Source organism: Apteryx rowi, unplaced genomic scaffold (assembly GCF_003343035.1).
Source record: "Apteryx rowi isolate R43461 unplaced genomic scaffold, aptRow1 scaffold_975, whole genome shotgun sequence".
Classification (NCBI taxonomy): domain Eukaryota; kingdom Metazoa; phylum Chordata; class Aves; order Apterygiformes; family Apterygidae; genus Apteryx; species Apteryx rowi.
Window position 1 is genome coordinate 24,728 of NW_020451288.1, and position 15,716 is coordinate 40,443.

The window sequence follows — 15,716 nt, forward strand, 5'->3', positions numbered from 1 at the left end:
TGAGGGTAAAGCAACCGGGAGAGATGGAGGAATACAGAGAAGAGACCTGGGAGAAATAGAGGGCAGCAGAAACGAAAAGGGTGCAGAATCACTCAGGCACGCCGTGGAAAGGATGCAGGCAGACACGGAAGGAAACTCCCGGAGGAAAAGCTGATGGCCTGACCCCATCTTACCACCTTCTGTTCTGAAGATACCAGCAAACCCTTGGTTCTTACCTGTTGCTACCTAACAAGATAACAAGGTGCCTCTTGGACATCTTGCGCTCAGTACAGCTGACATCTGACGTCTCCGATAATCCGATGGCTTCCCATCATCTCAGAGCATCAAAACTCCACATCATCGCCTTGTTTKGGCCTGCCATCCAGGCTACTTCCCCCACGACGTCATTCGTAGTAAAGCCCTGCTCCCTATCACTCCGTATTTTGTCTCCTGCATTCCCCCCACCCCCAGGGCTGCACAGCCGTATAAAATGGTTTCCAGGCCATTGCTCGCTCCGGAGCATTGCTCGTTCCGGAAGGGAATCTCATAGAGTGTAATATGAGACCAGAAACAGGCATGACAAAACTCAACACGCTGCTGTACGTATCACCTCGTCCCCCTGCAATCGGACTTCATTTTCAAACAGCCCAGCCTTKAGCTGCTGCTTAATAAAGGTATATAAAGAAAAACGAAGGACAGACCTACAGGACTGTTCTTTCCAAGTGTTTGATAACGTTCACAGCTCTGCGCAAGTCATGGCCTAAGAAAAGCTATGCTTTCCAAAATTTTTTTTTTTAAGAAAAAAGAAAACCCTTTCTAAAGGGTTTTGTAAGCCTTTTTTTAAAGGAAATTTTTAAATTCTTCTACAGAATTTTTAAAATTCTGTCCAAAAAAGGAGAAACCGCCGCCATGCTGACGCTATCCCCTAACAACTCTCCCGCAAGGGAACGCTGCAAAGCTGGCTTGGTCCGCGTCTGACTTCTCCGCGGAAGGCAGACGCGCCTGAACTGCCATCGGTTTAACACCGTTTGTTTTGCTAGAGAGGCTAATCTTGGTGTCGTTCCTTCTAAGGACCGTTCAAGCAAGAAACGCGTGCAGTTCTGAACCGGCACCACGAGGACGACGGGAGATTCCCTCGGAAAGCTCAGGTTAAATAACTTATCATACCTTATTGTAGATGTAACAATTTGTAAACATCGTATTAAAGTCCTGGATACATTCTTGAGCATTCCAGTAGTAGTTATTCTCCAAGCGCTTCTTTATTGTTCCCATATCCATAGGAGTTTTAATAATCTTATAATAATCCTGCAAAAGRGCAGAGAAGTAAAGATGAGCGTGGAAACGAGAAGAACCAGCAGAAAAAGCTCACAAAACACGTATTTACAGGGAGCTTAAAGACGGGGCTTCCTCGTTTGCATCGCTGGACTTACCTGGGTGCGTTCTCCAAACCGAGCAGACACCCGGCTGCGAYAGTCCCTATCTCTCCGCTGCGATTTATCATTAAACTTAAGGCAACCCCTACGAAACACTTTTCCACCTTTTTCACCGCCTCCAAAAGGCAGYAGGGCATTTTCTCCGCAGAGGTTTGGTTAGCGCACAGCACCGGCGCTTGGCTCTACCGAGCAATTCTCTCGCAGCGAACGAGAGGCAGGAAAATTCCTAATTCCRGCCTTTCGGTTTGTAAGGGAGCCGGGTAACTTCTAAAAACCTCCTGCGAAATGAATGACCCGTCGCCGCGCGGAGCAAACAGCTCACACATCTGAYGCGGTAACCCGAGGAGGAGCGAGGAGAGCGGATTTACTACAGCCCGTTAAACGCATCCTGCTAATAGAAAGGAAGACGCTTCTATTTTTAGGCGTAACGTCTAGCAAAAGGGGCTGAAATGCCGTTGCTATAGAACCAGCGCTCTCGGCGCGTAACCGTGAGGTTGTTGCTGTTCCCAAGAAATTACGCGGCCTAACGCTCAAGTAATAGATTGTATGTTTAAGCACTACGATATCTTAAAACAGGCAAGGGAAAGCGGGTGTTATCATAAAACGTTGCACAGCAAAGGAAACACGTTATGAGAAACGGTGACTCTCGAGGGACAGCATGTTTCCCCCGGCGGCCGCTTGAGCGCTCAGACCCTCCGTTAAGTGTTTCGGTCTCCAGAAAAGTCTCCGCCGACTGTGGCAAAGCAGCGGAGCTCGAGCAACGGGTTATATGGGGTGCGGAGAAGCGTTCTGAGCTGGGGGGAAGAGGATGGCAGAGCCCTGGTCGACCAAAGATTTGCTCCTTAATAATTTTTGTCGCTTGGTTGGGGCGGAACGCAGCGCTCCGTCTAGACCGTGAAACTACCGCCTTCGTACGCTAAATGACTCTGGAAATATTTATTCCTATCTTATTCYCCGCAGCCTAGCTGAGAAAGGGTGACCCTCGATCGCAGAAGTCTACTGGCCAAAACGCTACCCAAGCCGCTGAGATTTCCACCTTGCCTCTATCTTCCAAAGAGCGATTCCRTGATTTCGGAAGAAGGGAGGGACGCCAAAGGCTTCCTTCTTTCTACCGTCACGCGACGAGCGAGCCGAGGAACTTCGGTTCCTCAGCTTTTGCTCGCTGCTCTCTCAACCTCTACTTACAGGGAGGTTCAGCTTGACAGCGTCCACAGGCTGCTGGAAAGGCCACGCAAACTGGTGCTTCCATAGCGTCTTGAGCACCACTTTGAGCAGATACTGCAGCTGGTTGGTCTGTCGCTTGGGCTTGTTGGGGTTGGAGGTCTCCGGCGGCGGGGGGTTCACGCCTACGGTGCTGCCTTGCTGGGGTTGGGCCTGCGACTGCGTCGTAGACATTTGGGTAGTTTCTAGTCCATCCCCCATCACCGGCAAATTTCTCAGTCTCGTCCCAGGGCCGCTCTCCGCAGACATGCTATTGATCCCATTGCATTCCTCACCGGACACCCTGCAAAACAAGGGGAACACAGAGAGGTCACTTCAAAGGGCGCTCCGAGGGCGCCGTCCCGTTTAAAAACAAAGCGGCGGGCCTTCGCGAGGTTTGCTCGGACACCTAGGCTTTGTGGCCCGGATGCTTAGCGGCAGCACTCTGTTGTCCGAGGGCACCTAGCGAACGAGCCGGTGTCGTTATTCTAGAGCTGGAAGTTCTAGATCTGGAAGCGATAACGGATAACCTGAGGCTGTCTCCTGCCTGGCACGCGGCAGCCTTTTCTCACAGCTCCTTAGCGAGCRTCATTTTGAGCCCTGCCCTCGCCTAATCCCGTCGAGGAGGGCTCCAAAACGGACACGGTCTGGTGTTCAACGTTCTCAAGAACCTCCCCTGCCTCGCCAAGGGGAATAAAAGCAGCCAAACCGTGCAGGCGAACGAGGTGTTTCGGCTCCGGCCCTCGCCGAGGGTTCGGTTCGCCCGCGCCAGCGAGAGGAGCTAAGTTAGCGTCAGCGAACCTCAATCCTTTACAACGCTCCGGCTAGAAGGGCGCGGAGTAGCGTCTCTCCTCCTCTCGATTTATCGGTCATCTTGCGGTATCGCAAGCCGATCTCCCCACCCCACCCCACCGCGTCAGCTAGCCCCAATTTAACGCTACGTTCTGCCGTGGGGGCAAACTCGTGCGCTTTCACGGCACGCTTCGGCTGCCTTATACAGCAGAGCCACCCGCTTTGGGGTAATTCACGCTCTGTGCTTTAGGTATATATTATAAATATCCTTCCGAAGACCGGAAAGTTGGGAAAAAACAGGTCTCGGCTGCTTCTACGGAGTTCTTCCGGGTTATAATATAGAGAAGGTGAGATAATGCTTCAAAGACCTGCAGCCCTTGCGCCGTCTTAGGCTGCAAGTGCCCAACGGGTCGCCACCGAGTCAGAAGCGGCGCCCGCGAATCGGCCGACGCGCGGCGAATTCGCCCCCTCGCTCGGCCGGTGGGACCTTTTCCTTGCGCCCTCGGCTGAGCCGTCTACCTCRACGGGGAGAAGATCGAAGACGCTTTAAAGCAGGCGGCCCGAGAAGGCAGCGAGGCGTTTGGTGCCAAACCGGGCGACGGTGAGCACCGGTTTCAAGTGGCGCTGGGRGAAAACGAGGAATAAAACGCTCCTGGAGCTATAAAAAGTGCTCTCTCGGCTGGGTTAGAAATGACTTTTTGGGGGTTTTTTTTAGCGTTCCTYGGCCAGCCGTCTGATCTGGAAAAAACTCCAGGCCGAGGCGCTAAGCTCAACCAACCCGCGCGCATATACTTTGTCCGAGTAAAATAAGTATATGCTCGGCCAAGTTTTTCTCGTGCYGTAGAGCGGCCCAGCGTCTCCGGTTGTCATCCGGGCAGGGAGACGCGGTCCCGACGTGTACCGCAGCAAGGGACTAACGGCCCAAGCAAGAACGCGCCCGCGCGGTTTTACCTGCCGCGTCCCTCCCGCATTTCCGAGGCCCCGGCAAGCAGTGCTCCGTAAAGCATCGGCCGGTTGCAACCCCCCCCCCACTCCCGGCTTTAAATCCATCCCTTTTACTGGCCCGAGAACGAAGCCGACCAAGCAACGCGCCAAGGGCAACGTCGGATTTCGTTCTCCGGCGTCTGAGCGCGAGCATTTTAAGTCGCGGGGCTCCGAGCGAGCTGAAGCGTCTCGCAAGGAACGTTATCCGCCTGCGGGTTGCTGCGGTAGGCCCGGGCTGCGCTCTCCTTCCGTCCCCTGCGATATTTTGCGAGGTTTTAGCTATAGATACACGAATATCGTGTTCGGGGACCTGTCGGCTCAGCTGAGCCGTCCCCTGAGAAACCTCCTTCTATGGAGCTTTCACATTGCACCTAGTTTCCTTCCATTCCGCTTTTTTTCCCCCCCCCGCCTCCCGTTAACCCGCCTGCTCTCCGCGGACTGTCCTCAGAGGAGCTTTGGCTCAAAACGCGACGCGATTTGGAAGTGATTTGGATTCTCTTTCCGCTAAAATCCCTCGCTTTTTGCTTCCAGCTCGGGCTGCTGCCTCTAGGCTGGCTCTCGAGGTTGCGCGGGAAAGGAGGGCTGCTTTCCCGTGCGGGACAACCCGTCCTTAGCCGAACTGGCGGCCAAGCGAAAGGAATCCTCTTTACTCACTGCAGGGGCTACATTACCTTGTAGGATACATTGCCATATAATTTTGCCCCAGAAAATGATGCAGCGTCAGAAGTTGCTTGGCTTGTCCATCTATCTTCCGCGGCTTCAGGCGCAAACGCCTTTAGATACCGTATCTGATGAAACAAACAAAGCAATTAATCTGAGGCAGCAACGGAAGGCATCAGAAACGAAGGCGACCTCCAGAGATTCACCCTTTTTTTTTTAACGTTTACCTGAATCGGCTACTTTCCGGGGCCCCGTCCGAGGGAACGGAGTCGCCCGCGCGTCGAGACGCCTCTACAAAAAGGAGGAACCGGCCCCGTCGGCCGAGGCTCTCGCGGGCGTCTCGCGCCTTTTTACGGAAAGCCTTGCGCCACGATCAGGCGTCTCAAGGGTAAGAGCGACCGTCTTCCTTCGGCTCCCCGTTACRATAGCTCTCCGAGAGCCAACGGTAAGAGGAAGCCAAGGATTCTTTTAAGCAAAGGGAAAATAACTCCGCGATTGCTTTAATCGCTTCCCGTTCCACTTAAGATCCCAGCTCCCCGGCTAGGGTGTCGAGTTGTGCACCCGAGCGTTACCCATCTCCCTTTTCCACGCGCCTATCGCCACCGTCTCGCCCGTTCAGAGGGATCCTAATGGTCCCGCGGGTTTCGCGACTCTTCCTAACGCGCTACCGGCTTTTTTTTCCCAACAGCTGAGCTGGCAATACATCCGTTTACGCAGTTTCCCCGCTCTCTCCCCGATAAAGGATGCTTTGGTGCTCTCATCTATTCCAACAACAAAAAAAAAAACCCAAACCGCAAGGAACAGTATAAAGAATATTCTTGGCCRCGGAGCAAAAATTTGGGGGGAGTTTCCTAAAAGTCCGTTTGGTAAAGCGGCAGCTAAAGCTCCGCAGCAAAACGGCAAAAGCAGCTGCAGTACGGAAAAGGGAAACGCAGGTTTTTTTACTGAACAGCCAGGGATTCTCCCAACTTATCACCCTCCTGAGTTTTGGTGACCGCAAGCCCTCAGGTGACTTCGCTAGGGAGAGGCGGACGGACTCGCCACAACATCGGATGTTCTCGGCTGGCTGAATGTACATTTATTCCCGATCATGCAAAAAATTAGGAAAGACGGTTTCCTTATTAGTGCAATTAGGCAACACCAAAACTCCGCGCGCGCCGTTAGGTAAGGAAATAACTCGAGCGTGGGACAGATGTGTCAAAGACACCCGGTGGAGCAAGCCACCGAGAAACCGTGCGGGAAAGACGAAGCCTGATGATGGGATGGACCGGATCAGCCGCGGCCCGCGAGCCTCCGACCAGCAAGGCRGAGAACGCAGCAGGGAAAGGGGAAAACCAGCCCCGCGTGGTGACTTTTCGGGAAGGCTTGTATCACGCCGACGGCTTCTCTTCCCTTTCTCTGCGTTTAGCTGGTTTAACGGTCCAGAGGGATTTCCGGGAAGAAGGGGAGATGGCGTTTCCTCGCCGCCACGCGTCAAGACAGTCAACACGGAGAGACTCAAATTCACGCGGGCTGAGCTTCGCCGCATCCGTGCGCTCCCATTACACAAATATTCCAGCTTTTTCCCCCCCCAGGGAAGAACCACCAAGCTGCACCGGGACCCATGTCCTCCGGAGTCGGCCATGGCAGCTCTCGATCCGGGAAGGGACGGGGCTGCAATGCAGCACAGGAGCCGGCAGAGGGTAGTGCCAGGCCAGGCGGAGGGAGGAATCGAACGCCTTCGGAAGAGCATCGCCTTCGGAAGAGCGTTGCCGTCTAGAGGGAGGCCAAACCGGGGTGGGGAAAGAGGACCGGGGAAAGACGGTTACTGGGCAAAAAAAAGCAGAGAAACTCTGGAAATTTTACGTTCTCAACRCGACGAAGGGGAAAACGGCCACGGGTCGGGAGGACGAGGTCAGTTCTGGAGGACGTCGAAGACGGGGACCGGCCACGGGAACCTGAGGATCCGCAAAAGAACGAATTCAACAGCTTCGCTCGGAGAGAGGCAGCAGCTAAGGCCGAAAGAAGAGAAGCACCGGGAGAAACACGGGCTGTTCGGAGAGAAAAACGAAGCCCTGGAAGCGCTGCCGAAAACCCAACCCACCACAGCAGCGATGAGGAAGGCTGAGGATGGGCGTCAGCAGGACAGAAGAAGCCGAGATGTTTAAGAGCGACCGAGCGCAGCGAGGAAGGAGGGATCTCGAGCGCGTTCAGCAGAAACATCTGCAAGTTGGAAGGGAACCGTGGGACCTCGCTGAGGCCGGTATAAGCAAGGAAACTATCAGCAGATGCCACTTTTTATTAGCACCCGCCGGTTATTTGGGACCTGCTGAAGAGGGCAGATGTTTCGGACTGAAGCCGGGTCAGGCCATGAAGGGAAAGGCAGATTTGGGAGCGGCACCGAGGGCACAAGACCGCGGTGSAAGAGGAAACTCGGGAAGGTTTCACCTCATCGGAGACGTCAGCGTCTAACGGCAGGGGAAAACCTGGAGAAGATCCTTCCCGGACCTCGCGGAYGGCGCAATTGCTGCCGCGCACGCCGGGCACCCAAGGAGGAAGCGCAGGATCCGTTTCGCGACGGGAAAACGAGAGGCGCGGACACGTGCAACGGCACACGAGCCAACGGGAGATAAGGACGCAGRAGATATCACGCACAAACGCTACCACGAAGGCTGAACCGGCAGATCGACGGCAGCCAGCATTCCCCTAATTTCGATCCTGCCGGGGCAGGAGGAGACCATCCACCGCCCGACACCTTATATATAAAAAAGAGAAGGGAGAGCTTTAACAGCTAAATGTAAAGCCAACGCTTCTTCATTTCCATATCCCTAAACTTTACGATGCTTCTTAATTTCCATATTCCTAAACTTTACGCCGCTTCTTAATTTCCATATTCCTAAACTTTACGACCTAACCGACGTTGTTTTGGCCCGTTCCACGTTTCACGTTTCCGCTGAGCGCTCTCTGACGTGGTTCAGCTGTGTGACACCCCCGCTGTTATTAAACCGTGACCCCGGGATCCTCCCGGTGCCCGGGCCGCGCTCTGCCCAAACCATCTGCCAGCAAATCAATGCTGCCGCCCAAAATTTCACCCCCAAATCCCCCCAAAAGYGCTGTTTCTGTTTCCCACGCTGATAAGCACTGGTTTTATTCCCCTAAATACAGCTCAGCGCCCGCTCGAGGACCCGTTTGGCCACCCGCTATGGGTCGAAACGGGTGTCCTCGAGCTCCCTCTTGGATAGGGCTCGGCCAAGGCAGCAAAGCAACGAGCTCGGCTACGGGACAAGCGCGGATGGATGTGGAAGCCCGTTAGGAAACGAGACCAAGTCTCCAAAGTGGAGCAACAGGTTTTAAGAGGCTCCGAGCTCTTCTGCTGCAGCTTCCTCCTGCCGTCGGCCCACGCGGAGCCGTTTCGGTTTTATTAAACGGGATGAAAAGATAAAAAGAAAGAGGCTCTTTGCTCCAGGAACGTTTCGCCGCAAGCGAATTGTGCTAAGGGTTGACAGCACCCGTGAGAGCATGAAAAGAGGATATGGCTCCCAAAACAGTGGCTCTATCCCCCCCATCGAGGATTTGATCTCATGTCTAGAAGTTTTCCAAGTCCTGTTTCCATCCTGCCGCATGAGACGCAAGAAAGGACTCGCATGAGGCCAGAGCGGAAGAGAAGGGCAACGTTTAAAGACTCGTTTTATTAGACGGGGACTAAAGAGGAAACGAGCTTCCACCCCCCCCGTTCATCTCATTCGGGAGTCGAGAAGGGAGGGAAGAAAAGGGGAAAAAAGGGGAAGCGGAGAGTCGGACCTTGTTCCGTAATGTTCACGTGGGTTAACACAGTGACTCAGCCAGCGAAGGCGGATTAGTGCCGACCACGTGAGCGGCGCATCCACAACTTGCGTTGGCAAATAGAGGTGTTTAACAGCGTTTTTTGCTCCCTCTCTCCAAGCCCGGAGCCATCACCGGGGCAAACGCTCGCTCCGGCGAACGAAAGGCAGGAGGGGAAAACCCCATCCGGAGGCGGGCTGGAAGCGGGACAAGCTCACAGGTGAGCCGGGGACRGTGACAGATGTCTAACCGCATTCACTTAGGTCACACCACAGCTACTTTAGACTGTTTATTCATGCCGGCGCAACGCAGAAGCGAAAAGACGGTTGAGGCTTTGGCGCGGCGGCAAGCGTTTTCACGGAAATCAAGCAGCGGACTCCGTTTCTGCCGGAGAACCTGGAAACAAGCTGGACTAAGCTTCAGGCTGGGTTTCACGAGCGGAGCCGGCGGCGTTGCTGGCTCCAACGTTAGCACAGAAATACTTTAACACAACCCCGGTGATATGACAACACGCGCTGGGATACGAAAGCGGGAAAGAAATCATGTTTTCCCCACACGGAGGCTGCTGTCGGAGGAAATTTAAACAGTTTGGGCTTTGGCTCCCTAATTATACAACATGCAAGTTGTTCCTAAAGGAGGCAGCGTCTAGCGAGACGAGACAGTGGCTTTTTCCGGGGCGATTCACCTGAAAAGAGAAGCCCCGAGCRACCGGTGCAGACGGACGTCCGCATATACGTAGGGAATGAAATCCCATTCCCGGCAGCTCCCTTATTACTGCGAGGGAAGAGGTGTCGCYGCTCAAAGGCCCGTTAACGGGCGAGCTCGGCTCTCGCCTTCGACCGCTTTTCTCTCCCGTTCCGCGTTCCTTCCGGCCAAACCAGGTCGCTGCTCCTTCCCCAGGAATCGGGCCCGAGCGTCTGCTTAYAAAAAGAGCAGTCACAATATCAGAGGTGGCCTTGAGACGAGGTTAACGAACCCAGCGCCGGGATTTCACGGTGCGATACAGATATATTTAAAAGAAAAGATCTCCAACTACCGTGTCAGATCCAGAAAGACGTTACAATCCCCTGCCGAGTCGTCGCAGGTCGCGAACGCTTTCGCGATCGTCCCAGATGCGGCGTACGCGGGGAGCTGGAAAGCCACCGCCAGTCGGGGCGGATATTTAGCGGCGATCCTCGTTAAGGAATGGGACGTTTCGCACCGTGCCCTGGCTCGGGCCTGGGGGCAACGCGGGCGCCTTTTCGGGCTTTTACGGAACCGCCCTGGGGCGAGCGGAGCCCCAGGTCACGTCAGCTTGCGGGCGCCCACGAGATTTAGCAGCTGGGAGCAAGCACTAGTCCTGCAAAGCCCTCGCTACGCTACCGAGCTCTCAAGTCTACACTTAATATTACTTTAGGCCTACCTGGMGGTGTAGTTTCCGGTGCTGGAAACACTCTGCTGCCCGGAAAACGCTGTTTAAGTGATTTGCAACCCCCTACGCCACGGCGTAGCTTTACTCGGCTCGTTGCAGCCCAACTTCCCCGACAGCTTCACCGTCCCATCCAAAAACGCGACTGCAAGACGTTTTCTTACGGCCAGCTCGGGGCAGACRTTCGTTATTAGAAACCTTAATCCTCGCCGCCGAGAGCTCACACCGTCCACGCCGGAAAGCTTTTGCCGCGTCCGAAAGACCGAAAAGCTCGTCGGCTTTTTTTGAGCTAGAGGAATTACGCTGGGCAACGTATTAAGCAGCAAGAGATGGTCTGAGAACGTTTTTATAAAAGCATTGGATATCCGATCCACGGAAACATCGATTTACTGCAGATATTCAAGCAGGACGCAAGCGTCCCGAGAAGCGAGCTCGTTAGCTGTTATTTGACTTTTTTTTTWAAAAAAAAAAGAGAGAAAAAGCACTAGATAATTAGGGCAACGGTTCATAATCAAGACCTTCCTCCTCAAGGCTTTTTTCTGCAACTGCTGCCACCATCCTTCTTGGCAAGGCAGGACGGGAGGCCGCGGGCAGTTATTGCCATTTTCCGGTTGGAGACTCCCGCTCGAGCCGAGCGGAGGCGTTCCCCCCCCCCCCCCCCCCCCCAAAAAAGCAGCTCCCATTCGGTTCGGCCTCGCCGTTTTAAGGCGGTTTTCGAGCCACGCTGCAGAAAATTGTCAGCGAATATTTTATCGGCTCTTTTTTTTCCTCCTGGCTCGGCACAGTTCCGTGTTTGAAGTTTACAACTAAAACAGATCCGCTCCGCGCCCCCGCSTAGTTACCAAGGTAATTCTCTGGACGGGATCCATTTCTGCGGAAAATGAATGATCCCAGCAACCAAAAACATTTGTGARCAGCGATTGTGCTAGAGCCCGTACGCTGAATTATTCGCCCCAGGATCAAACGCAAAACTAGACTCAAGGGATAAAAATCCAGTGTGTTAAAGTCCTCACGTTTTTTCCCCCCCCAAACAGCAGCACCCGATTCGGCCTTTCCACGCGGATCATTTCCTAAACTCAATCCCATCAACGCCCGGAGCACCCGGCACACCAAGACGGATGGAGAAGACCGCGCGGGATCGAAGCGTTAGCGACGATACAACTCGGAGAAGTCGACGGGTTTTAATCCGTCTCCTTCTCGGAGATGAAGAGGGTTTTTTTCCCCCCCTTTTTGCCTCCTGCTGTCTACTAAGGAAAAAAAAAACACACCTCCAAGGAGAGGCTTTTCCTAGAAAGTATTTAAAACATGGAGTTTTCTACCAGCGATTTCAGAAAACCAAGCACCRTAATAACGTTCGGGCTGCGTCTGTAACCGTAAAAGTCTTCTGGGAAATATATTCCGCCCGCTCCAGCTTTGCCAAAACATTCAGGGGCCGCGAAGCCAACTAAGCACTTTTAGAGCCGAAGTCACGGAAGAACGACGCCCGTATATTTGGGCATTTTACGCCCAAACATTTTTGCAGCAAGCTACCAGAGCCAAAACCTTTTCCAAAGAGCAAGTCCTCTACGCAAAGACACCAAAAAGTCCTATTTTCCCCCGAGCTCCACCGGATCAGAACACAAACTCGCAAGAGAGGGCGGCCGAGCGCAGCGCCGTCGGATGGACATCCGAGACGGAAGCGGCAGACTACCAAAACCCTCGGAGCGGCCGTTTCCGACTCGATGGCAGCCCTCGGACTGTCCAGACGTGCTCAACACGTTGCCGGAGGCATGAGAGACGTGTAAATATAGCTGCGTACGTACATGGAAGGAAGCAGATTAGTTTCAGGCAAACTCTAGTCAAGACACTCAAACATCAGAAAAATAGGCCAAGATTCAGGCAATTCTGAACAGCCGCAAAAGTCACATTTCTGAAGCACCTCGGCTGTTCGCTACCGCTTCTTCCGCGGGCTCATTTTCCCAGGAGAACCAGCTCCCTTCGGCAAGACGGGTTGAAGTTTGGCCCCTAATAAAGCACCGGGATGGCGAAGTCGGATCCAGCGTCAGCGCGGCTCCTGCTCCGAGTCGGGCAGCGATTCCCCGCGATGGGCGGAAGTTTTAGGAGTGGCGTGCAGGTAATCTAGTCTCTACTCGGTCGCGCCTGCGCGCATCTATCRGTAAATCTAGCTACAGCCTGCGCGGGATTTACTCGCCCTAGAAAAGCTCTCGAGAAGAGGGCAACCACCACTGCTTATACCCAGCTGCGATTTTAGCAGCCTTGTTTCGTTGCTGCCATCAGTATCCGTGTTTTTCCCCCGTCGCTCCCCCAGAAAAGCCCCCCTTCYTGGCGACAGACAGGGCCGCGCGCCCCAAAAGGCGGGCGAAACCGCRCCGCGTCACCCCGGACCTTAAATAAGTAGGTGCTTATCTACGCAGCAGCTGCGATAGTTACCTTAAATCAGAGTCGCCCCGTTGAGGCGTTCCGTACGTCTTCACCAGCTGAGCCCTCTGACCTTCATTTTCGAAGCTACTATCGAAAGAAATACCTGTAAGGAAGAAAAAGGCGCGTTAGTAAGAATTACGCCCCAAAACCCACCAAGACCGATTAAGTCGCTCTTTTCAGGCGTTCATCTTTAGTTTTCCGGGTTTCGTTCAAAGAAACAAAGCATGTAGCGCGAGTCGGATCGGCGACACCGCGGAAAATGGGAAGCCGCGACGAAAGACATCCGGCACTAATCCGGATGGGTTAAGGAATCCCACCAGCCTCCATCTTGCAAGCCAACAACCGGGATCTTCATTCAAAGCCTTCGCCTCTCGGCGAAGCCCCTTCTTGAGGGCTTTCTGCCCAGCTTCAGACCTCTCGACGTTAAAGCCTGGCTTTAAGAACCGAGGCCGCTTTGCGGCTCTCGGGAAAGACACCCGCGGGCCGGTTACGTTGTTTCATCTCYGATCGTCTCTCCCGCGGACAGCGGCAGCCCACAAGTTCGCCCAACTCGCTGCTTCTTCATCTCTCCCCGATGAGAAAAGTCTTAATTTTACTTTACCGGGAAGCACGTGGGAGACGCAGCCCTGTTTTTCCTCCCTCGAAGGGAATTTGCCGCACGCTAACGCACGCAAAACCAAGCGCCCGGCTAACGGAACGACCTGCTTAACAGCTCCGGCTAATTTTAGGCTTATCCTGGAAAACTGCCCTGGATGCACCTGAGTCACACGGAAGCCAGACTCGCCTTCCCCCCAGCGATAAGTAATTTAGGTGGAAAGGGACGTCCGGAGGTCTCCGGTTGAACCTCGCRCTCCGAGCGGGACCGGCTTCAAAGGCGCGACGGGTTGCTCAAGGCCTCGTCACAACCCGGCAATTACCGCCGGCTTTTAATCGGCGTTTTAGCGCCCGCGTTACGCGTCTACCTACGCTCGCCGTCACTCGCGCTCCGCTGCAGCCGCTTTGGGCTCCTCCATCGAGCAGGAACCTGAAAAGAAAATCTAATCCGTCGGCGCTGACGTTTCACACGAGCATCTCCATTAACAGACCTGCTGCAAATACGATGTCGCCAACTGCGTTTTGCTCAACCGATAACGTAGAGAACGGATTCAACCTCGGAAGAGTGGGGTGTTTTTTTGCAAAAGCGGTTCTGCTGACTCACGTTAGCGACAGYCTCCGACACGCGCAGGAAGAGCTTTTTTTTTTCCCCATCTCTTTGGTCCCCGAAGACCAAACTACAGTAACCGCCTGCTTAGAGGAAGAGGCCATTTGATTAAAAACACTTTCCTTTAAGAGCTGCTGAACACGCAGAAGGGACGTTACGTTCCCCGGCAGGGACAGATTAACGACTCCGGACACGGGGGAAAAAAAACACCCACGTAGAAGCAAACGGAGGGAGAACGCCAGGGATCCTAGGARGGTTCTGCACCTATAAAAAACAAGCTAGAAATCTGATTTAAAAGGCCCGTTATCAGCCTCTGCTATCTTTTCATCAGGAAAAAAAAATAGGAAGGAGCAGGTACCGTTCGCGGGCCGGCAATCGCCAAGGAAAACATCTCAGATGTGATTAACGCACGCGTACGAGTCTGCACTCGAACGAGCATATAGGGCTGGAGGGTTGTCGCTAAATAAAGAGGCAAAGCATAAAATATTAGTGTTTTAAGAAAGGCTACGACCAAGAAGAGACGCCGCAGCGCTAGCGAACGATTCGTGCGACGCGGGAAAACGAAGGAGAACGTTACGTTACAAAAAGGGGTCGAATAACCAGCTTATAAAGSAATAGAAATAAAGGAATTATATCTATCATCCAAAGGCAAGCTACGCAGATAAGCTTTTCTGCCAGGAAAACTACGCTTAAGGGCTTCCCTCCTTAGCTGACCTTAGTAGTAGATATTGCTGGTTTAGCTTGGCGAAGACTAACCCACGTGAACGACGAAACTTTAACTGCTGCAGCTGAGAACTGAAAAACCTCGGGTAACAGCTAAAAAATACATTTACTCTGCTTTAACCGGAACGACCGAGGCAAAATTAGAATCTAACAGGCGCTTTCCTACAAAACGGTGATTTTTAACTTTTAATGCAACCCTTGAAAAGCAATCTCCGAGAAAAAAAAGCGGAGAAAGTACCCAATCCTCCCGAAAACCGGGAAAGGCAAAGCTTCACGAACCGGGAAAGAGCAAAGGAGGCGATGAAGAGCGACGGGAGGTAAATCGAAACGCCTTCGGGAGAGGCGCTTCGAAGGAAGGAGGTCGACGTTTTCATTTCGCCGCCGTTCCATCGRAAACCTGTTTTTGCACAAACTCCCTTTTTAAGGTGGATTCCACCTTTCCGAGGCCCAAGAGCCGAATTCGGGCCACCGCGCAAACCTCCCACACTGAAAGAGTCACTCGCGTGCTCTTCGGAAGAGGCGTTCGTCTATTAAACCGCACCGAGCGTGTTTTCCTGCCAAAACGCGCCAGATGGCAGCACGTTTTGACGAATTCGATAGCAACCCGCGTAGGAAAGCAGAGTTGCTCCCTGATAAATCTACATAAATAGCATTTCAGGGCTCTCCGGAGTTGAAGTTCCTAAGGAAACCGGCTTTCGGCAATCGCGCTTCCTCTCCATCCCCGTATCCCCCCCCCGCTGCTTGGCTTCGCCCGGGATTTCGCAACAGCTTTAAGCCAACTGAATTACGGGTTCTTCAGGCGTTCAGGAAATACGTGCCCACGTTTGCTAAGCGGAGATGGGAGCAGCCATCCCGGAAGCGCCTCGGACTTTTGGGTTAGAGTTCCTYGACCTACGGCACGGCACGCCGAGTCCTCTAATCTCCGCAAGGAGACAGACGGACATCGCGCGTCAAAAGTTAAGGACGTCCTTGACGCTCTTAAATACACGGGAAAAATCTGAACGCGTTTAATGCATTTAATCCCCACGATCAACCGATTTATACAGGACTTTTTACACTAAAATTCACCCCTCACCGTTGCAGCCCCTTGCAAGGTTCCTCTCCGATCCTCCGG

At 53.5% G+C, this 15,716-nt stretch overlaps 1 protein-coding gene across 1 annotated transcript in view; it reads right to left on the reverse strand.

The window, feature by feature from the left end:
• Positions 1 to 12,781, reverse strand: part of LOC112960546 (bromodomain-containing protein 4-like) — a 26,475-nt gene extending 13,694 nt beyond the window's left edge. Inside the window, exons 1-4 of the mRNA XM_026054926.1 lie at positions 12,688 to 12,781; positions 9,683 to 9,769; positions 2,598 to 2,916; positions 1,147 to 1,284 (exon numbers count right to left, since the gene is read on the reverse strand). Of these exons, the coding sequence (XP_025910711.1) occupies positions 1,147 to 1,284; positions 2,598 to 2,882 (423 nt within the window). The 5' untranslated portion in view covers positions 2,883 to 2,916; positions 9,683 to 9,769; positions 12,688 to 12,781. The remainder of the gene's footprint in view (positions 1 to 1,146; positions 1,285 to 2,597; positions 2,917 to 9,682; positions 9,770 to 12,687) is intronic.
• Positions 12,782 to 15,716: the final 2,935 nt, after the last annotated feature.